Here is a 21,752-nt window from a genome sequence, read left to right as displayed (position 1 = left end):
TCTATGTAGGACATAGAGGACAATTCCCCAATATACCATAAAGTCCACTTGCTCAGGGGAGTGAGGAGTTAGTAGTCATCATAATAAAACAAAATGCACTACTTAAGATATGGAACAGCTGTGTACCTGACAGGTTGCGTGTTTCCTCGTGCCGTTTGTGCAGCAGTCCCACATCGTCCAGCAGAGAGGTCGTCTCCTCCAACACCTCAGTGTTGTCCAAGCCCTTAAGCCGGCCATAGAACCACACATGCTCCTCCACCGTCAGGCTGAAAACACAGTCTAGCGTCAGGCGACCATGGGAAACCATGAGAGATGTGTCATCTGTCACACAATGGTTCTTGCTAGTTCTGCTTGGATTCAAATGAAATATATCCCAAGTATGCAGGTTTAAATGGTACAAAAAGAATAATCTAGTTTCAACAGTTTAATCAACAGGTTAAACATGCACATGCATATCAGAATGTAAATGTTCACACCCAATAGCACTTTTAAATCTGGCAATGTTTGTATTTTGGAAAACCTTTGTAAATATTTATGTAAAAACACATTGGGGTGGGGGCTGTGAAAAAGCTCTCACATGTCAAAGAGGACATTGTGCTGTGGGCAGACCCCTAGTGTCCTCCTGATCCACTCCATGTCTGTGCGGATGTCCATGCCCCTCACGTACACTGTCCCCGCCGAGGGGGGAAACAGCCCAGTCAGGATGGATCTGCCAATAAGGGAGGAACACTGTCAGAGTAGTCCACATCCTCCAACTGTTTGGGCCACTGAATCACTCGGCATGTACATTTAGAAACGTATTTTCATCCAAATGCCTTATTTCATATTTATATCAGTTTAGATTTATATTTATATATTGTGTATTTCACATTTTACTTTACTTTACACACCCAGCACTGATATCATAACAGACTATAGTTGAAAAGCTACATGCTAAACCGAGTGCAGCTCACATTGTGGTGGTCTTCCCTGCACCATTGTGGCCCAGGAAAGAGGTGATCTGACCCTCATAGAACTTGAGATTGAGGTGATTGACCGCGAGTTTCCCTCCTTTCTTGTAAATCTTGACCAGGTCGCGGATGGCGACACCCAGAATGAGGTTCTGGGGCTCTGACTCAACTCGTTCTGGAAAAAAAAGAGGGAAAAAAAGATGAAAAACATAAGGTTTAGAAGCCCGATGTGAAGAACCCCTTTCAAAACTACCCAATTTTAAAACTGATAAATAATAAAATAAAAAAAGCCACACTATACTAGACTGTGACATTTCATTGTGTGACAGTGCATATATTTGAATATATCATGACTGGTCAGTTTTTGAAGTGTGGCCTTACCGTCCCGCTCGTCCCTGGGGGCTGGGGGGATGGGCATGCCCATCTCCAGTGGTACTCCGCCCCAGTAGTTCAGCTGGAAGATGAAGTACCAGGGCTTAGGGATCCCAAACTCCCCTTCAGGATGGAGACACAGAAAAGGAGAGGGAATATAATGACTAAATGATGCTGACTAGATGCAAAGGCTGACAACAAGGACAGTTGCAGTCCAAATGTTCATTTGGTCATGCCACAGCCATTATTGTATTTTGGCACACATCATAACTAGTCCTTACCCGGGAAAACTGCCTCTATGTACCAGGCAAGTACACCATAGATGACTGCATCTACATAGAGCATCACGATGGAGGTGACGAAGCTGTAGGTGTCTCCCTCCAAGGGGCTGGAGTTGATGTTGAACCACTGGATTCCCACTCCCTGCTCCTCATACTGGGAGAAGTACTCGCAGCCAAAGCCAAACGCCACTGGAGACAGAAAGCTCTGTGGGACAGGAGAAGAGAGGGGACGAGCATGCGGTCAGTGTTTCACGCAGTCCAGTGTCAGTGTTTCACCAGTGAACTGTTTACTGTCTACTCAGCATATGTCAACACATATCTACTGTATGTTTATGTTTTGTGTATGTTTTTCCAAGGGAAGGAAGGGCTACATGGAGAGAGGAAGTGAACCTATGTGAATGCTTTTTTTTTCATCACCACTTCTGAATATGTAGTTTTCACACCTGACCACTTCTTATTGTGTAGTTCATCAAGAATCATCAACAAAAACAGAAACTAAGATTCAGCACAGAGTGGAAAAAAACATGACTCATATGAGTCATATTAATGACAAGGATGTACTCATATAGCCTGTCATGATATTTTCCATGTAAAACTGAGTTGAGAGTTCATTTGCGTTTCATTTGCGTTTCATTTGAGTTCAACATCTGCATTAGTCCAACTCTAAGTTCGGCTTCTGAGAAACAGAGCAGGATGTGACACACGAGTCTAATCAATGCCTGGCCCACGCGTCATTGTTCAGCTGCTCCTATAAAAACCGGTTCACTTCCCCTCTCTTTCGTAAGCAGCATTTCAGACGCCTGCCTGACGTCTCTCCGATCCGGACGTAATGGCATGCGGCCGTGTAGACGCACGCGTTCGGGGCCGCTCCTGTCTGACGACAACAGAGGGCCTTTGTGCTGGGGGAATTAAGAACACAAACACGGCCTGTCTCCAGGCTGCTGTGCTCACCGGGAGAGGTGTGATGACATCAGCGAATGAGTATGTGTGACTTGCATTTACACAAGCAGGCAGCTGCCCGTGATTCTGACTCTGGTTTCGGGGCTTATCGGGAGACATTCAGGCAGATGGGAACATGTGAGATGTGAGAACACTGCATCTTAACACTGGAGAGACCGTAGAGGGAGAAGAACACAATGGCACAAATAAAGGGGGCTAAATTATGGGATGTAGAATATTTAGTTCCTTCAGCATCAGATTCAGTTTATCTGGAGACTTTATTTTCTACTTGTCTTTGGAATGGAGGGTGTGAGCGAGTGGAAGCTCAGTGGTGCCAACACAGGTCATAAAAATATCCCAACCAAGACATTCCCATACATACCTCCCATGCATAACCACTATCACTCCCAAGGGTGACATTTACTGTAGATATGGCAAGCTGAATGGTAGAGCTCTTACACTGGTACAGTCATTCTCAGACATAAAGACAAACTAAGAGAGAACAGCACAGACACTCAGACTACTTACTAAAAGGACGCGGTGTGTGGTGGTGAGGTAGTCTCTCCAGGCTACGCACGGCACATACGGCAGGTAGAGAGAGAAGTAGATGAGGCCCCCACATGCTGACGCCAGGTTTGCCCGCGAAAAGAAGGTGCTGATGAGGAAACACAGCATGATGGTGGCCGTGGCAAAGGCAGCTAAGAAGAAGAAGACCACCACTGGGTCACTATACGGCAGGATGTCCCCCCACTGAAACACATGAAAACAAACATTTACAATTCCAAACAAGATGTTGCACAATATGGCACAGTTGTAGGGCATAGTTAGATGATATTATGATATGTACTGTATATATATACAGTATATATACAGTATATATATATATATATATATATATATGCTTGTTGTATGCCACATACCCCCACCCACTCCCACACACCTGAAGAAGAGAGACGAGCAGGCCTGCACTGATCAGGAAGGGCACATAGCTGCTGATGAACCAGCTGACCCACAGCGTGCCCGAGCCCAATCCCATAATCCTCATGGTCTCCTTGAGGCGCGCCTCCTTCTCGTACACCACACACTTGATGATCATCGCCACCGAGTACATCCACGCCGTCGTCATGAACATGGGCAGCGAGCGGTTCAGCACACGCAGGAAACTGTGGAGAATTACGGTGGTGCGATCAGAATCGGATTATTATAAATTCAACGCTCATACCAAAATAAATGAACAAACTTAACACTTGACAAAATAAATAAATAAATAAATAAATACATAAACAAATAATAGTAATAACATATATATGAATAAATCAAATGAATGAATAACTACATAAAAACACATAATCAGCAGTAGCTGTACAATAAGATGTTTAAAGATACTTGGGGACAATTGCAAGGTATAGGGACACGGCACAGGATGTGGGTTTGCAGAAAGATAGATAGATCAGAGGCGCATTTCTGTTTTTGTTTGTGGCAGCAGCCGCCTACTCTGGTCTCTTTCCTCCCTTCCATTATTGTTATGACGACAACCAAAGGCTGCACACAAAGCTGAAATCTGAGAAGAGATCTAACCCAGACGCCATGATGCCCACCTGGCTCTGTTTGTGTGTTGCATAAGTTTTTAATTTCCGTCTCAGAACACCTTTAACTAATACCTTGCCACCAGCAGCATCCAGAAACCCAGGCATCAATTATAACCCTTTGATGTGTGCACTGCACATGTGTGAAAATGTATGTGTGTGTGTGTGTGTGTGTTTTGTGTGTGCGAACATGTGTGAACATGTGTGGAGGTGTGTGGGTTTTGGGAAGGAGAAGCTTAAGGGTCTCTGTGTCAAAGTGTAAACTAGCATACAAGTGTGTGTGGGTGAACTGAGAGTCTGAATGACATCAGAGAGCATCTAGGTGCGAACGTGCACATGCACATGCACACAGCAGCACTCACACATCATCCACAAAGCACGGATATGGCATCTGCTGCAGGTAGACGCCTGTGTTCTGCTCCCTGCCTGTCATGACTCGAGTCAGCCCCCGCTCCACCAGGTCCTGCACGTACACAAAGCCGCCCCAGATGTAGCGCATGTCACTGAAGGGTTCCGCTGCCGGACCCGGATCCCAGAACCTGAAGGTGAGAGAGACAAGTCAGTGCAACAGTACAGATAAGTTCAAGTCACACGATTAATAACAACATAACAACATTTTTGACCAGATTAATGCCTTTATCGATTACAAGCAAAACATTACAAACTAAGATTTTTAAGATAATTTGTAGCAGATAATCAGGCTTAAAATTCAAGTTGCACACAAATGCTTAGACAGAGCTAAATTTGATTTGATAGATGTGTGGGTCTGTGAACAAATAAACTGCTAAGCACACATGGATACCAAAACATATTCTGCATTTCCCCTCTCCACATCTGCTTTAGCGAGTTCTGCTTACTTGTCTTTGATCTTATTTGTCCGCGTGACATCATCTATGTCCATGCGTATCTTGTAAGACACGTGAGGGGGGAGGGTGGGAGCGGAAGGATCCGGAAGGAGAAAAACGATCCCTGCCCAGAACTGCCTGTCCTCTAAGAGCTCCAGAGCCCTGTCAATCATCTGGCCCTCTGTGGCAACGCCTTCCAATTTATCTAGAGAGAAACACTGTGGGACAGCAAGGGAAGAGCAACACACACACACACACACACACACAAAGAAAAAAATAGAAATCGATATAAACAAAATCTCTGCAGTCTAACTGATGCATAATGCAGTCTGAATAATACCATGGAGTGGCAATAGGTCAGATTACATTCCTGTTCTTTCTGGACTGACCCATGCTCATGCACTTGGTTTTCTCTCACCAAATTGAGGGAATAAATAACATGGTGGAAGCAAATGCCACAAGTATGTAGAACAGCTTCTCAGATCCTTCAATTATGCAAGTACTCTGCAGACCTCAGCAGCAGAAGCCAAAAGAGGAAGGCTTAGTAAAAGCAAGAGCTTTATTTGGTGCCTGTTTTCCCAAATAAATACAATAGCTGTAACAGCTGCCACACTTTTCTTCTTATTTCCACAAGATTTTGGAGTGTCTGAAAATGTTTGCCCTTTCATTTAGAAATGGGGTCAGGCACTGATGTTGGACGAGAAGGCCTAGCTCGCAATCTTTCTTCTAGTTCAATCTTTCATCTTGTGTTTGATGGCATTGAGAAACCTGTTCTCAATGGGCCAGTCAAGTTCTTCAACACAAAACTCACCCAACAATGTCTTTATGGACCTTGTTTTGTGCACTGGGGTATAGTTATGCTGGAACTGAAAAGGACTTGCCCAAACGGTTCCCCAAAAGCTGGAAGCATGTACAGTAATTGTACAAAATGCAAAATGTCCTCTCCTAAAGATTTTCATTCATTAACCTAAGCCCAACCCCTGAAAAGCAACCATTGTGCAAGGTCTGTAAAAACGTGTTTTAGGCCCGTTTTAGGCCCGTGTGCGTGGCGTGAGCGTGTCAGCTGCGTGGCGTGTCCATTTTTATTTCGGCTCCCATGTTAACAGGTTAGACCTTGCGCACCTCCTGTGTGACACTCACGTCTCAGGCGGGGGCGAGCCGTGCCGAAAACACATGCATGCTAGGAATAGGACTCACGCCTAGTTTTCACGCGTGTTGGAAGCGTTTCCATTCAAAACGGTGAAGAAAAGAATTGGCAGAGAGGCCGCTGCAGCTCTGTATCAGACACACTTCTGGTAAGCAAAGACATAGAAAATGCCACGCAGCTGCCACGCAACAGACACACAACAGACACGCAACAGACACGCAACAGACACGCGATTTTCACGCCACGTTCCCAGTGTGAAATAAGTGATTTTGGTACGGAAGAACTTGGCTTGCTGAGAACAGGGTTCTCTACGTCATCAAATACCTTTGGGATGAACTCTATCAGACATTACGAGCCAGGACTTCTTGTCCAACATCAGTGCTTGACCTCACATATAGTTCTCTGAATGAATGGGCAAATATTTCCACAGACACCCTAAAATCTTGTGGAAATCTGTTCCAAAAAAGTGGAAGCTGCTACAGCTGTAAAGAGGGGGCCAAGTCCATAATATGACTCTACATAGACAATTATTAATACCTGGCAGGCATACCAATACTTTTGTCTATAGTGTATTACATGTGAGTAAATGTATCTGTGTGAGTGTGAATATATGCAATTGTAGCATTAACATACTTCAGTGATCTGGCCCAGGGTGCTGATGGTGTTGTTCACATCCTGGAAGATGTCAAACCAGGTGGGCGGAGCCCCTTCTTTGCGAGGCGTGTCAGGTGCTGGCGTGGACAGGAAACGGGTGATCCGTGACGCCGTCCAGGAAGTGTTAGCCAGTTGCATGTTTACCAGAACCGCCACCTCCGGCCGCCTCAGCAGATCCTGCCAGCAAAGAGGCATCCATTTAGTAGAGGAAGAGAGAGACAACTTAGTGACAAAAAGTCAGAGTACAGACTAATAAGCTGATTAGGAACTGGAGAAAGACGTATTAGCGACACTGTTAGTAAACAGTTACAACATTAAGACTAGCAGTCAACAAGCCAATCTCCTCAATAAAAGTTGCTGCAAAATATGCTGCCTGTGAGTGAGGAACAGCATTTTCCTGTGTTGAGCGGTCTCTTGTCTTACCCACAGCTCCAGTAATTTCAGTATAAACTGACCTGGAGAAGTCGGATCTCCACACTGCTCTCCATGAAGGTTTTCACACGAGGTCCAATCTCTTCCCAGGCCCCCTTTAGGTCCGTAAGAATTTGCAGGTCCTGAAAGGTCTTATTTACCTGGGGCACAAAGCGTATAGCATGTTAGCTTTATGTTGGAAAGCACCGCTGGAATTGAATAGGTCTTCCATTTTTCCCTCAAATAATTCATAACATTCATAATAAGTATCCAACAGCACAGTAGTGCAATTACACATTGACCGCGCTCGCTGGTGATGTGTTTTGACGGAACCAAATGCTTGCTTAATTGCAAGCTTTGGCATGCAGACAAAGTCTCAGTAAATCAAACCCTAACCATGATGCTTCATTTGCAATTCATCTGAATAGAACAGTGTTCTGGTATGTGGCAAGGCTGGCAAGGCTGACTGTAGACTGCACTGTAGTAAAGGCTAACTGTAAACAGAAAACTATTGGAGCATATTCCCTATTCTATTGGAGCATATCCCTATTCACACTGCTTTGCTAATAGGCAGCACAGCTTTTTCCTCTCACAAAAACATTCCAAGAACTATGTCCTGGATGTATAGCACATGTAAGGCATAAAACCTCCCTCTACAGTGGATTCATTATTTAAACCGTATTTATAGTAAGTCTCTCTGAATCTTTTTAAGTTTGAGTATTCAGGCTGTACACAAGACAATACAACCCGCACGGTACCGTACCTCCTTCATGACCTCCCTGACTGCAGGAGTATCTGGTGTGTACAGCAGCTTCCCAATGAAGAGGGGCTTGATTCCTCGCCACACAATGCGGGAGAGGGGGTTTGACTCCAAATTCTGAATGATGCTTTTACAGAAGGGAGCTATAACAAAACCAGGTGCGGGGTCATTACATGCAGAAAAGGCTCTCTCTATATATCACAGATGTTTTTGACTGGTTGGAGGGTTCAATAAGTCCATCTTTCACTCACTGGTGGCATTGTCGTTCTCCATGTCGTCCTCTTCCGTGCCGTTTCGGCCCAGGAAGGATTTAACGTCTTGGTCCTCATACCAGTTGAAGGAAGGGATGCGCTCCACACCTCCCTCCGGATGACCACAGACGATGCGGCTAAAGGCACGGAAGCTCTGCAGTGGAGCGCCTGTGCGGTTCTCTGGAGACAGCAACCTCAGCTCCGAGTTCAAGTCTGAGAAACCCGACAACCCTGATAACTGCAAGAAGGGAAAGGTGAGATTATGTTAACATGCTAAATATGGAAATGGAAACTGGTGTTAGATCATTTTCATCAGGCATACTACACATCTACCTACATACTACATATACATGAGTGAGCTTATATTTTAATATTGTAATATGTGTATAAGGTTTAGTTGACAAAAAAGTGTACACAATTAGATTTTAATGCCAGTTCTTCAAAATAGACAGATATAATGATAGTGTGATGTGGAAAACACATGACTTCTTACATCATCCAAGATTCCTGCAACTTCTTGAGACACAGAAGTGACGGCCTGGCTTAGGGCCCTCAGCTCTCCCAAATTTGCTCTCAGTCTTTCTCTCTGAGGGTTAGAGGAATGAAATGGGATGGTGAGAGGATTAGGACATGACAAAGAGAGACCTCAAGATATTTGTAAAACAGCATTGAGCAGAACGACTAACCAGGAGGCAACAATGGGCACGTGACCGAAGCATTCCATTCACAAGCGTCTGCTGCAATAATCAGCTTCCACTATGGAACTGGCTACATCACACATGATAATGGTGATTCAACAAAAATTTGTCTTTCTTTAATGCTACATGAACAGAGCGCTGCAGTTGCGGACCCAGCAAAAAACTTGCAAGCCATGCACCACTGACACTGACACTGATTATACATTCATAGATGTTTAATAAATCATTGCATATGTTGTTTGTACAATGTGATAACATTCAATTAAACATTTAACATAAAACAAACAAACATTCACCAATAACGCATGTGAAACAAACAGATGGAGAAAACTAGACTTCTGCCAAGGCCAAATTGCCCTCTCTCAATGTTAGTGAAAGTGAAACCTAATTCATGGATGGACATGAGTTTAATGAGTTTCCTCATGCTACACCCCTCCAACAAGTTGAAATTCCATGAAAGGCTAACAAGCTATTTTTGCTCAATCCTGCTGACAAACACTCCAACAAACTGAACCGAAAACATGACCTCCTCAATGAAGGTTAACAACAACACATACATACTGTGAGCACTTCTTCACAGATGCAGTAGGCCATTTACTCCTCTCTGACACCATCATGTATGCTAGTGACTACCTTGAGTACCTCAGTGCTCTTCTACAGGGCTGTGCCAGACAGACTCTCTCAGGCCCTGATCTATTTAACTACAGTCAGTTAACAAGCAGTACACGCACACTCTGTCTTAAAAGACAGACCATTCTACTCCTGCCACACAGGTCTGAAGACCCCACTCCAACACACTAAGACCACTAAGCTTGACCAATTGGATTACCATGCCAAACAGACTGATGAACTCATTCACATGTGAGGGCAAATACTAGCCACCACAAATAGACTCAGTGCCAGGTGTTTATAGCTAGCCTCACACCCCTGCACAGACACGTAACAATGAATAAACAGAGAGATGGAAACTAATTAGAAATGCCCAGTGTTAGAAACTGATCACACCTTTAAATAGATCAAGAATTAGGCTAACCACTATGGGCTCAGACCAAACTCCATACTGTCTACTACAGAGAAACACAGTTGTATTGTATCCACTGATACAAGAAGATAAAAGAAAAGGTCACACTGGCCACCTCACCACAATGAAATGCTGACCACTCCAGAACACTCACAGACAACTCCCTGACCCAGTGACACGCAGTCAGCCAAGCCATTGATTCATCTTTCCAAAAAAATTACCAATATCCTCCCCAACATTAGCCCATGTCACACACAACACCCAATCCTCAGTCACTGACCGTGAATATCTTGCTGTAGTCCAGCTGGGAAAGGAAGAGCTGCTCAGCCTGCTGCAGTGTGTCCGGGTCAACCACACATAAGCTGGCCTGCAGCTCCGACATGGAGTCGCCCCCCTCCACAGTCAGGAAGCGCTCCAGCAGAGAGGCGTTGCACACGATGTCTGTCAGACGCATCCCTGCCCCAGACAGGGACACCTGGGGGGAGGGGGGGGTGATATGTCACAGCTTATTTGAAACATAATATACTTATCTAAAATATAGTATTCTGTATACATGTATATATGTATACAGTTATATTTTCAATAACAACTTCATGACATGAACATGTATTTCAACTTGGCCTCTCATATATGTCACTGGAACTGGTGGAATCAGACTGAAAGGTAACAAGATAATTTGGGTAATGACAGTGTTGAGAATATTCTGGCAGTATCTAAAATAATGAGCATACAATGTCTCAAATCACCTTTTAAACGGTCATTTCCATGTTGTTTACACAGCTTAACAAAACATAGGCATTTCTCCCATACAACTTGAGGGTGTTTGAGAGGTCAAACCCACATGGCATGATTCATCACTGTTTGTCATAATAGACTGAGCAGGGGTCAGCGGGAGGTAATCTCAGACGGCAGCGGAGGACAGAGCACTCACCACCTGGAAGTTGAGCCGCGCCCTAAGCAGCGCGTCAAGGGCAGGCCGTGAGAGGTTGCCATTGGTGAGGAGGAAGTTGGAGAAAGTTTCGTTTGCTCGCAGATACTCCCCCACAGGCAAATCTGGCAAAACAAACAGTCTGGCTACTATCACTGCAATACTAGATTTATCATAGTGTTTATAATAAAGTGCATGTGTGATTTGAAAGATTGACTTCTGTGTGTTTCCTTAAACCCTATTTGTTAACAACACGATTCAGCACAAGATTTAGGACTTTCCTCAGTGTCAGTCTTGTTTAACAAAAGATTTCTTGTGTTGAAACGGACAATCAGATAACCGCCTTCACTTTTGCCACTCATGTTTGCAACCTGCTCTGGCTAAGAGAGCTGTCAACAAAGAGGATTACACAACCCCCTGAGGCGAGAAGGGGGGTGGTGGGGGCAAATTAATGTCAAAGCAATAATGTCTGTTGAGACTGCTAAGAGTCAAGCTCAGTGTCAGGCCTGCTAAGAGTCACTGTCTTGGAGTCCCCTTGAGTATGCTTCGCAGAACGTCACCGAGGGGACTTAGAACAAAGGTTAGGGAACCACAGAACGTCACCGAGGGGACTTAGAACAAAGGTTAGGGAACCACAGAAGTCTCATTAGTATGCTGCATGGGAGACCGCACGGCGTACTTGGCCAAGCCTCGGGCCGCTCTCCAAGTCTCTGAGCGACGTCCAGGAGCTCCTGAAACCCATGGAGGGCCGTCTGGTTGCTGCTGTAGGCCAATGCCGTCCTCGTTTCCAACAGAATTCGGGAAAGTCTGTTGTGAGGTGGAGACACAGACAGACTTTGCATGACTTTTGGCTTATGCAAAGCATTATCACTGAAGCTTAGATGTACACAAATAAGCATGGACACGCCAAAGCTTACTATCTGCCACTCTACGTACAAAAAAAATACATGAAGGCAAAAGGCTGGACATCAGAACAACAACAGAAACAAACATTCCACAATAACTGTACTCCAAGCGCTATCATTTTACAGCTGTATATTTGTTTCCAAATGACACATGCTCACATTGAGTTGTCAAAGTTGCCCACTTGGCCAGGCATCTCTCCAGGTGTGGGCTGGTGGAAGCAGGGATTGTTGATGTTGCAAACAATGCCTTGAACCCATGCTAGCGTGCCAGCTGAGGGCAGAGCTTTGTTGGGGAAGTGACCTGCATATAGAGAGTCAGTTAGGCTCATGGATGATTACTCAGCACGCTGCCACGGCAGCTCATATACTGGCCATGACTATTTTAAATCAGAGAAATGATAATGAGTGATGGAAACACACACAACCAAAAATACAACACAGCACATCACACAAGTTAAATAATGAGGGGGCACATAGATCTTTCTTGACTGACAGGTGAGAACCAAGACAAATGGCACAGAAGACAAAAGGCAAAACCAGGACGAAGTTGCGATCCTAAGGAACATGAGGGCTAAATTATACTGTGTGTGACCAAGAACACTGCATGCAGAATCACGCGGTCAGAACAAACTCCAAAACTCAACCTGTGCATAACACAGAGAATTACTCTCACCTAGCTAATCAGCTTACGCAATCTGCTAGCCCTTTTTTTTCAGCAGGGGGAAGGGACCGCTAGGATCCAACTCAAGAGCAATAGAGCGTGAGAGAGAGCAAAAAGCAGTGGCAGACACAGGCCTGGTACTCACACTGGCTCTGTTTGTATGGGGGGTGGGAGTGTCGCACGGCGATGAGGATGAGGAAGAGGAACAGGGGCCACAGTATCTCAATGAGCAGCTGGATCTGGAGGGAGGAAGGAGGCAGGTTAAACAGAGTGCCTTTTCTATTGCCCGTGGTTGTGCAACAACCCTATGGCAAAAGAAAAACACAGCTGGCACCAGTACAAGCTGAAGGTTCACCAGCTACTGACCACAGAACTCTTTTGTTGTCTTAACAGAAAGGACTACCATTAAGGTGTAATTTAAGCAGACAATGACCCACTTGAAATGTCCCCAGGCTGCTTCCTTACCTAATGTCTCTACTTAGCAAAGACTTCTGAGGGTAACTGGACAGCTAAACACAAGTTAGCTTGGCTAGTTGTCAAACTGTTTTTACCTATCCCATTAGAACAGGACCTGAAATCTCCATGGTTGAAATAGAGTTGGTTTCCCTATAGGCTCTGGTTCTTTCTACAGCAGGATTATGATGATTCCTCACTGCATCACTGAATTAAAATGAATACACTTCAATGAGAATCACCTTATTCCTCCTACGATATGTGAGGTTCTTCCAAAGCAGAAGCAGAAACTGTGTCCAGATCCCCATGGTGCAGTGATGGCAGTTACTGGCCCATAGTTAGAGAGGGACCCTGGGAAGACTGACAGAGCAGGAGGTTATAGCAACACAATTCCATGCTTCACACGGATGAACAAGTCAATACCAAACAGACTTAAATAAACCTTAGGACAATTAAATATGAGATAACATTTTGATGATAGACAGATAATTCTGATGGCTGGTAGGTTCTGCAATGATTCGAGTAATCATCAACCTGACACACTTCCAAGCACTTAAATAAAACTTGGGTAACAGTGCCCGTTGAAGCTGTGTGCATGACTGGAGGGGTTGATCTGCTCGGGAGTACCAGTCACAAGTTGATTTCCAAATCCTTGTTATCCTTATTGGCTTAAGTGGCATCAAGGTAAATTATTCTTGACTTATCTTAACATGCAAACAACTAAACTGCATTAGTCCTCAAATTCTGTTAAAAGCATTCAGAGAATCAGTCTAAAAAAAGGTTTAAAAAGAACTGCCTTCACAACCACTGCTTCCAAATTTCTTTCGATCAATGTTGCCATTTTGGAATTTATAAACCAATTTTAAAGATTGCCTGACTGCTCGCCTATAAGCTGCACTTCCTATACAATACCATATGACTAATGAATAGAAATGTTTGTGTGTGTGTGTGTGTGTGTGTGTGTTGGGCCGGGGGTGGGCCGGGGGGGGGGGGGGGTTATATGCACCTGTGGCACAGAAACATGTAGGCCTACTCACTTTCTTCAAACATTCCCAGGATTATGGCCAAACCCTCAACAATTACTCTGAATTTAAGTGTTAAGTGTGTGAACAATATCTCAAATGTATTTGTTTTACCAAATATACCTAAATTGGTATTTGATTCAAACACATGCCCACACTTCCCTTCCCAGACGTCTGAGAGACATACAAAAGGTGACATGATATGCACATATTCGGTATTGACCTTATTCTTTGCAGCATCACGTCGCGTCTTCTTTTCAAAGACTATAGCCTACAACACCAGATCAGACAAGATATTCAATGGAATGTCATTGTTAAAACAATACTTTCTGAATGCCCATAATATGAATTATTCTAAAGCACTAACACACTCCAGTATAAGCAGGACGTACACAAATAAGAGTAGCCTAACCTATATCAAGATATTCTGGAGTTGTGCGAGGGAGACACAGCACACGTCATGCAGACGGGATGAGAGGGTTTGCAACGTCATGATGAAATTTCCACTAGCCTAGGCTACTTCCTTTTTTGATTACAAACGAATGTTGCATTTCTTTCCGGACATTCTAAAACGAAAAAAAGAAAACCTGTCGATGGACGGTCCGTGTAACGCATTTCCATCAATTTCCCACAGCTAAGTATATGAGCAAGAACAAAAAAAGATAGGTCATATCTACTCACATGTTTTGGTTCGGCACCTGTCATCTAGACATTGTTTCAAGCGTGGGACGATGCTACCGTAGCTATTACAGAAGATATGGGCGCAGCCAAATAGCTTCTAACAAGCTTTCAAAGGTGTACGGCAACTGCTCATTGTAAAGTACCTAATGCATTACTAACATGTCTTACCGTGTTGTTAAATTCTGCTCGACGTTTTGTATTCGGCAGCAAACCTATCCGAGTCCTAGCTTATTCAATTAGTCAGGTCCAGCCGCTGTGTAAGCCATAGATTCAAGATATTTACTTTGTAACATTTGCTATTGGAATTAGGGACTACTGTATTTCCGCCCCCTTCTTGACGTTGATTGGTTAAAGGAGGATTAAGGCAGGGTCCACGCTTACCGGCTTTACATTTGATTGGCCCCCACACTGGGACGCAGGTCTATTTCGGTGCTGGCTGAAAGATTAGGTCCCATTTACACAAGGTCATCAAACAGGCTAATATTTTGTAACCTTTCAAAATCTTCAAAAAGAGAGTCATACTTAAAACTAGGCACAAAACGACAGGTTAACTTTATTAATTAAAAAAATGTACAAAATCAAATAATATGGAACACCCTTTTTGATGAATATTTTCTTCTGGAATTTAAAAAGAACAATGAACACTTGCATATGTCACTTAAAGACTCATGTGGAATGTATAACGATTTCCCCCAAAGCAATCAGCTTGTTACTTAACATCATGGTTAATTAAATGTACCTCATGGTGTAGTAGCCTAGGTACATTAGTCAAGGATGTGAAAGGATGGGTCAGGTTAAGTCAAGATAACCTAGATGAATGTGTACAGATGCATGCCAAATGAGACAAGGCAAGGCTAGGAACTATAAATGTAGTCCAACTAAATGGCATGGCAAGAAACAGGAGGTTAAAAGTTAGTGAATTGAATTGTGGATAATTACAAAACGTACAACTTTTTTCAGATACAATGGAGCAGCGAGAGAACCACCCATATTCTCTTAAAAACAAAAACAAATATGATGCTAACACTTTCTGATGTGGTCCCACGATGAGGCTTTTGTTAGATGAGAGGATATGAATGTGTTGCTCTTGGCAGTGAACAGCATGGCTGAACACTAGGGTCTAGAAGGCTAACAAAGGGAGAGACAAATGCAATACATTTTGTTCAATGTTTCTAACATAAAGCACAGCCTCAATGCATTGGATGTTAACCTGTAGAGAAAGAGAAAAAACACTGTGTGTCTCTACTGTGTGTGTGTCCTTTTATATCTTTTATTCCATTAGTGGCCCACGTAACCCTGGTCCTGGTCATAACCGTTGTCATCCATCTCATACGGCATGTCTTGATGTTCACCCTTTGGGCAGTACTTGGCATCGTAGATCTGGCGTCCCAGACCAAAGTTTTGCCCACTCTGATTGGCACCCTGGTTGGAGCCCATCTGTAGGGACATGGTGGTGTTGTCACATTTGTCCGTTCCCAGCTTCTGGTCATAGATGGCTCGTCTGGTGCCAGGTGCTGTCATGCCAGCCTACAGTTATGTCAGAGATGTAAATTTAGGAAAAATGTACAATAATAAAAAGTAAAACATTCCAATTTATCACTAGCCACGTTTCCATGGACAGTTTTTTTGTCGTTCCAATGAAACTATTCAGATTGAAAAATGTGTGGCATCTGTTTACATAGGGTACGTTCTATTCCGATCAGGTGCTCTCAAGCACTTCAGAATCTTTGATCGGAATAGCCGTTGTTGCCTACTTTTCCTTGATACAGCAGTCAATCCGAATGAGCGTTGGCCGTATACATGGCTGCTCATTTGGAATAGGAGTGGACTACACCACCTCTTTCATTACGATTAAAATTCTGATTGAATCAGGAATTTTCATTCCGACTGAGGTATTTATATGATAAGTTTTATTCTGATTGAGCCGTTATTCCGTTTCTAAATCATAATAGAAGTGTCCATATAAACGTGGCTACTGTGAGACAAACAGCTACATTTACTCAATTACCCATATTCACATCTAGCATAGACTAGACCAGTGGTTCTCAAAGTGGGGGTCGGGACCCTACGGGGGGTCATGAGACAGCAAGGGAGGGTCACATGATGATTTTCAGAAATTAAATAATTTTTAAAACTATTCTAAACTATTTAATTGTATCAAAATACAAAAATAGTAGTTACATTTCAAATAAAAGCCTTTCAATGTATTATGATTGTTAGGCTGTTGTGTTCTTTTGTGGTATTATACTTGTGTTTCGATAGGCCTATTAATGCGTGTGCACTGATGCGCGCAACATTTGTATACCTTTACCACTCTGGGGATGGTGGCCAGTCACTGGCACCGTTATTTTGGGGGTCGCGAGCTGAAAAGTTTGGGAACCCCTGGACTAGACCATACACTTCTGTATGTGAGACCGGATAACATAATTGCAGTAACACTGAATGTATGCAAGGATAGAACACCTGGCTTGCACCCTTATTGGTGCCCATTTGCAGACCGATAGTTGAGCTGTCCATGGGTGGAAGAACATTAGCCTTTGGGTCATACAAATGCCTTCTGGTCCCATAAGCGTTCATGCCGGCCTGGCTAGCACACTTGTTTGTACCCATCTAAACAGAAAAAGAACAAGACAAGAGAATAAAGCATGACTTTTGGAAGTATACTCAACTAACAATTTTTTTTTTACACACACAACTAACACATTTTTTGTTTTTATTTTTCATTCATCTCTTGTGTTTAGTACCTGGAGGCCAATGACACACTGCCCAGCCTTCATCTTCTCCTCGTCGAAAGCCCTCTCTTGTTTATCAGCATACTTCACACCAATTTCCACCCGCGTTTGTACTCCTTTTGTCTTAGCCTGTCAGGCATCACATATAAAGGGTTGCACAATGATTCACAGAACTCACAGCCTGGCAGTCATATTGCAGGGTGTACTAGTCTAGATTCGAAAAAATAATGTTACCATGCCAGCAAGAGCCAGGAGAGATGTCTGGACTGATGTCATGTTCCCACACTCAAACAGATCATTGGCTTCGAAGATGTCATGAGGCTTCAGCCCGTACATTGTACTAGCTTTGATGAAATTAGACAGGTTCTCCAGCTAAGGAGGGAAAAAATAGTTCAACACTTGATAAGGCTGAGGGAGGTCAGTGCACACAAACTACCATTCACCAAGCTCAGTACAGCACAAAAATGATGGTCATGGAACATTTTGGTGAGCAACAACAGTAGACTGCTATTTTGGTACACTTCTAATTACATACCGGTAAATGCTGTGATCGTTGTCCTTGCAGTCCAGCCCATGAAACAGTTGAAAAAAAAAGCTTCCCTATAATCTGTCTACACTTGACGCAGTAACAGTAACCACTCACAGACTTGCATATATGCACACAACTCAATCGCCACAAAGGCGACTAATTTATACCCTGCAGACAACTTCAACAGCTGCAAAACTGACTTCTTCGGCTAGATATAAAACACACTGATGCATGAACAACAGCTCCAAATTACAGGTCAAGACACAGAGCAAGACTCAGCCCAAGCAATCCTTGTTGCATTTTCTTAGAAATACACAGTGCCAAAGGTAAACTCCACTCTATTTGGAAAAATTCTCACAAGGCCATTCACAGCACTTATGGGGAACCTTGACTTTTTTTGACCATCAGCTATGAACTGTGGTCAGTTTCACATCTCGATTAAAGCCACAGTTAGGGAAAAACCGAAGAAAAAAAAACCCATAATGCTTCTGTTCTTCTAATAGACCTCTGAAATTTGCCTACAAAAAGGAACCAAAGCTGCCATCTTTGCCCATATAAGGAGAGCCGGGTGTTAATTGAAGCTAACTACCTATGACAAGTTGCACTGTAAGTTAGTTTAAGTTAGCGAGAGTTTAACAGGTGCGATAATTCAAAATCCCCATGTTATTTCCCCATAGAAAAAATATCAAGATACCAGATCTCCTTGGTAGCTTTTTTATAGGCGAACGATCAGAGGTCTATTCAGTGCATGCCTCTGTTTCTGCTTGTGCTTTCATTTTCATTGACGTTTGCCAGTTGGCTGGTGGATGACCACTGAAGTGTGTGGAGGGTACTTGACAGAATGGGCCCCAATGCCTGCACTGACCATGACTACCTCATCATCTTCAGGTCAGGTCTCATATTCCCAAAGACAAATTGTGAATTGTGCAATGAATGGCATTCAGAGGTGGACATCCCGGGTCCAGAAAGTAAAAGTCCTGCCATATTTCTACCTGTGCACTTAACACAGGTGATATCACTAATTATCGGATCTACCTGGCAGCTAACAAAGATTATAAATGGCGGAGCAAGATACTTCGTCGTAGTTCATGTCTATGGGCGCGTAATGGGGATTATGTCCTGTCTGCAAAGAGGCGTGTCGTTGACGTATTGATGAGCGTACATAGCAGCCGCAGAATAAATAACAGGCGCACACCTGATATAAGGTTGATTTATAAATTAAAAATGTATAGCTTAAAAATGCTAAAAATGCACCGGTACCTGAAATGGTCAGAAGGGTTTGAGGATCATGAAAACATTCCCAAAATTCACATTCCTAACTCTATAGAACCAAGATCTTAGCATATGTGGTGAAATTCTGAGCTATGGCCATAGGCTTCAATGGAACAGTCGCTGCCTCTGCTCTGAATAAAGGGGAATTTTGATCAGGGTTCGCAGAAGTGGCTCCTGATGAAATATCTTGCTCCGCCATTTATAATTTTGCAGCTAATTAGGATGAGATGGTTTACTAAATGGTTGGATCAAATACTTGCCAGGACTTTTACTTTCTGAACCCGGGATGTCTGCCTCTGATGTCATTCAAATTTAAGACTAGCACCAAATGACTCCTAGACTTCCATGTAGCATCTTGCGGCATCCTTGATCTGTGATATAGGTTTGAGTAAACTAGACAAAGGGAGAGCTGTGGCTTACCTGGTGCCAGTTCAAAGTAGAGTTGTTAATTTTCTTCACCGACCCCGGCTGCAATTTATTAATCAATCTAAACAGAAAGAGTACAAAAGTCTAAGTTAGGGCACCACGGCAGAGTCTGGGAGAGCGATTGAATGGATTGATCAAAGTGTCACTCACTGGCACAGAATGACACCATTTTTCAGGCCCTTCTGGAAGTCATCCCCAATGCTGCAGCCTGTCATGTCCTCAATCCAGATACGAAGCTCCTCTTCCTTCTGCAGGTCATACTTTTGTGCTATCTGGGACAAAGGATAACAGGGCATGCATTCAGATATTTTCCTCTAGAAACACCCCTGGCCAACAACTCATCTAGATAGTGGCTGAGCAGCACTCAGATAAGGCCACCTCATTGACATACTTGTCCCTTAATGACAGAGCCCACATTTAATTGATCATTACTGACCCTAAAACTTAAATAAATGTTTTTGCAACTTGCATTCTCTGCATATGAAGTGAACTATTATGACCGTGGAATAGGCCTGACATCTTGTTCCCTTATTAGGCAGCAGCAAACTACCCTTGTTTTGAGTAACAACACGCATTGCTCATCCTCTGACCAGCAAAACATTCACCCGAATCCAAACCAAATGTGTGTATTATGTGTCATAGGCTATAAAACCAGTCTTACAACTGTGTGGGAGTGGCCTAACTCAAGATCACATTAGCCTCAGGCAGGCAGCCACGGGGAAATTAAAGGGTAGGCTACCTATCTATGTATCACTAAACTGAATAAATCGACCTTTTTAATCAATTAACTATCAGAACCAGTTCTACACAAAACACTTTTGTTTGGATTGCGTAATTGTTGAAATGACATAAATGTTGAAATTGCTTTTTGTAGCCTATTTATTCTTTCACTGTCAAAGGTGGTTTCATTACATGAAAATAATAGTCTAGCCACGCCTTGACCAGTTTCAGTCTTGCAGAGGGAACATAATGATCCCCTTGCTTGGGGATGGTAAGTAACCCTCTTACCAGGCTGCTGAATAGGCGTACAGCATCATCAATTGTGACCTACGGGTTGGTGGGCCTACCTACTCCCTTGCTTAGGCTAATGGAATGTCAACTCTCATCAAGGGGAAGTTGAACTCATGTGTTTTTAAAAAAAGAGGCGTGTAACGAAACTGCGTTAATGCGGCTACTTCAGTAATTAAGATGAAAACGAGAGAACAACTCACAATTTTAGGATAATATAGACTGCTTTCGCAGTAGTCTACAGTAGCCTAAAGAATTAGGAGGAAAGGGGAATTCCTGTTCTTCGAAATGTGACTACCTGTCATTCAAGCATATGGTAAGCTTCAAGACGTGCGTTTACCATATGTGGCCGAAATAAGTTGTTCAAGCATGTAGGCTATTGGTGTACGTGTTCGTTTTAACTAAAAAAAAAAAACTATGTACACGATACGAGTAGAATAGGAATAATTTAGCCAAAAACTTTGCCACTTTACCGGATGCCTAGTTTTAGAAAGAATGCATTGGGCAACGCCCAGATGCTCAACATTATATGAAAACTAACTTAGGCTACACACCAGCATTCAAAAACAAGTATGATAGGTAGGTTCTATGCATTCTAGGCTCATTCTGGTATGAGGCATAACGGAATGTCAAACAATTTTCATTTTATATCTTACAATAATTTAACAAATTAGTGTCTTACTTTGCTTTTGACTTCGGCAGAAAGTCCATACGCTGGTCCCTTGTTGAACTGGTTTGCAGCCATCATTAGACGTGTAAAACTATTAGGCTACGTACACTACCTCTCAGAAGGCAGCGTGTGGTGAAGATGGCGAGCAATTTCCTATTAAAAAGTTGGTGTGAAGTTTTTTTTTCATAATGGGCGCTGTGCGGCGAATAAGCTCCTCCTTATCCTGGACGTGATTGACATTAGAAAGACCTTATAATGGGTCTATTCCTTATGGGTGGTGGGTTTCAGTCAGTGTTACAGTTAACACTTTCATTAACTCTTTTTTAAAGTTTTCTCTTTCACCAATGCTTGACACGGATCTCAAGTAGCCTAAACATTACCATTGACTTTAAATCCAAAATAAGAAAAACAAAAATATCGTAGGGTCACGATATTTTTGTTAGACTATCTGTAATTTTTATACAGAACTGCGTGTTGACATCGCAGACAGAACAGAGATAAATCCTTTATAATAGTCCATAGACAACTATGTAAAACGGGCACCAGTAGC

At 43.2% G+C, this 21,752-nt stretch overlaps 2 protein-coding genes across 6 annotated transcripts in view; both read right to left on the bottom strand.

Moving 5' to 3' along the window:
* Window positions 1-14,854, bottom strand: part of abca7 (ATP-binding cassette, sub-family A (ABC1), member 7) — a 29,855-nt gene extending 15,001 nt beyond the window's left edge. For 2 of the 5 annotated variants that reach the window (XM_042058145.1, XM_042058150.1), the window contains exons 1-22: window positions 14,734-14,852; window positions 14,108-14,155; window positions 13,105-13,222; window positions 12,555-12,648; window positions 11,908-12,049; window positions 11,523-11,650; window positions 10,847-10,968; window positions 10,196-10,390; window positions 8,690-8,782; window positions 8,197-8,434; window positions 7,949-8,088; window positions 7,230-7,346; window positions 6,754-6,951; window positions 4,986-5,191; window positions 4,491-4,667; window positions 3,483-3,705; window positions 3,071-3,292; window positions 1,604-1,808; window positions 1,332-1,445; window positions 954-1,125; window positions 578-709; window positions 127-266 (exon numbers count right to left, since the gene is read on the bottom strand). In XM_042058145.1, the coding sequence (XP_041914079.1) occupies window positions 127-266; window positions 578-709; window positions 954-1,125; window positions 1,332-1,445; window positions 1,604-1,808; window positions 3,071-3,292; window positions 3,483-3,705; window positions 4,491-4,667; window positions 4,986-5,191; window positions 6,754-6,951; window positions 7,230-7,346; window positions 7,949-8,088; window positions 8,197-8,434; window positions 8,690-8,782; window positions 10,196-10,390; window positions 10,847-10,968; window positions 11,523-11,650; window positions 11,908-12,049; window positions 12,555-12,648; window positions 13,105-13,170 (3,124 nt within the window). In that variant the 5' untranslated portion in view covers window positions 13,171-13,222; window positions 14,108-14,155; window positions 14,734-14,852. Of the gene's footprint in view, window positions 1-126; window positions 267-577; window positions 710-953; window positions 1,126-1,331; window positions 1,446-1,603; window positions 1,809-3,070; window positions 3,293-3,482; window positions 3,706-4,490; window positions 4,668-4,985; window positions 5,192-6,753; window positions 6,952-7,229; window positions 7,347-7,948; window positions 8,089-8,196; window positions 8,435-8,689; window positions 8,783-10,195; window positions 10,391-10,846; window positions 10,969-11,522; window positions 11,651-11,907; window positions 12,050-12,554; window positions 12,649-13,104; window positions 13,223-14,107; window positions 14,156-14,296; window positions 14,451-14,565; window positions 14,628-14,733 lie in introns of those variants that run through there. The other 3 variants (XM_042058146.1, XM_042058147.1, XM_042058149.1) reach the window with 3 other exon arrangements.
* Window positions 14,855-15,087: 233 nt separating this feature from the next.
* LOC121678541 (calponin-2-like) lies at window positions 15,088-21,371 on the bottom strand. The gene is made up of 7 exons (XM_042058156.1): window positions 21,215-21,371; window positions 19,675-19,796; window positions 19,519-19,585; window positions 17,532-17,669; window positions 17,310-17,426; window positions 17,029-17,175; window positions 15,088-16,092 (listed from the first exon to the last, which is right to left on the bottom strand). The coding sequence occupies exons 1-7, from the start codon at window positions 21,278-21,280 to the stop codon at window positions 15,844-15,846; spliced, it is 906 nt and encodes a 301-aa protein (XP_041914090.1). The 5' UTR covers window positions 21,281-21,371; the 3' UTR covers window positions 15,088-15,843.
* Between the last annotated feature and the right edge of the window lie 381 nt (window positions 21,372-21,752).

This window comes from Alosa sapidissima, chromosome 12, assembly GCF_018492685.1.
Source record: "Alosa sapidissima isolate fAloSap1 chromosome 12, fAloSap1.pri, whole genome shotgun sequence".
Classification (NCBI taxonomy): domain Eukaryota; kingdom Metazoa; phylum Chordata; class Actinopteri; order Clupeiformes; family Clupeidae; genus Alosa; species Alosa sapidissima.
The sequence above is the reverse complement of the archived record's forward strand: the minus strand, read 5'-3'. Positions and strand labels throughout refer to the sequence as shown.

What these genes read in the sequence shown, in the direction of transcription:
- LOC121678541 (XM_042058156.1), bottom strand. Translation starts at nt 21,280, where the DNA reads ATGATGGCTGCAAACCAGTTCAACAAGGGACCAGCGTATGGACTTTCT. An exon ending in CTGCCGAAGTCAAAAGCAAA is followed by an intron (nt 19,797 to 21,214) that starts GTAAGACACTAA and finishes CCTTTGTCCCAG; the next exon opens with ATAGCACAAAAGTATGACCT. An exon ending in CTACTTTGAACTGGCACCAG is followed by an intron (nt 17,670 to 19,518) that starts GTAAGCCACAGC and finishes TTCCCTCCTTAG; the next exon opens with CTGGAGAACCTGTCTAATTT.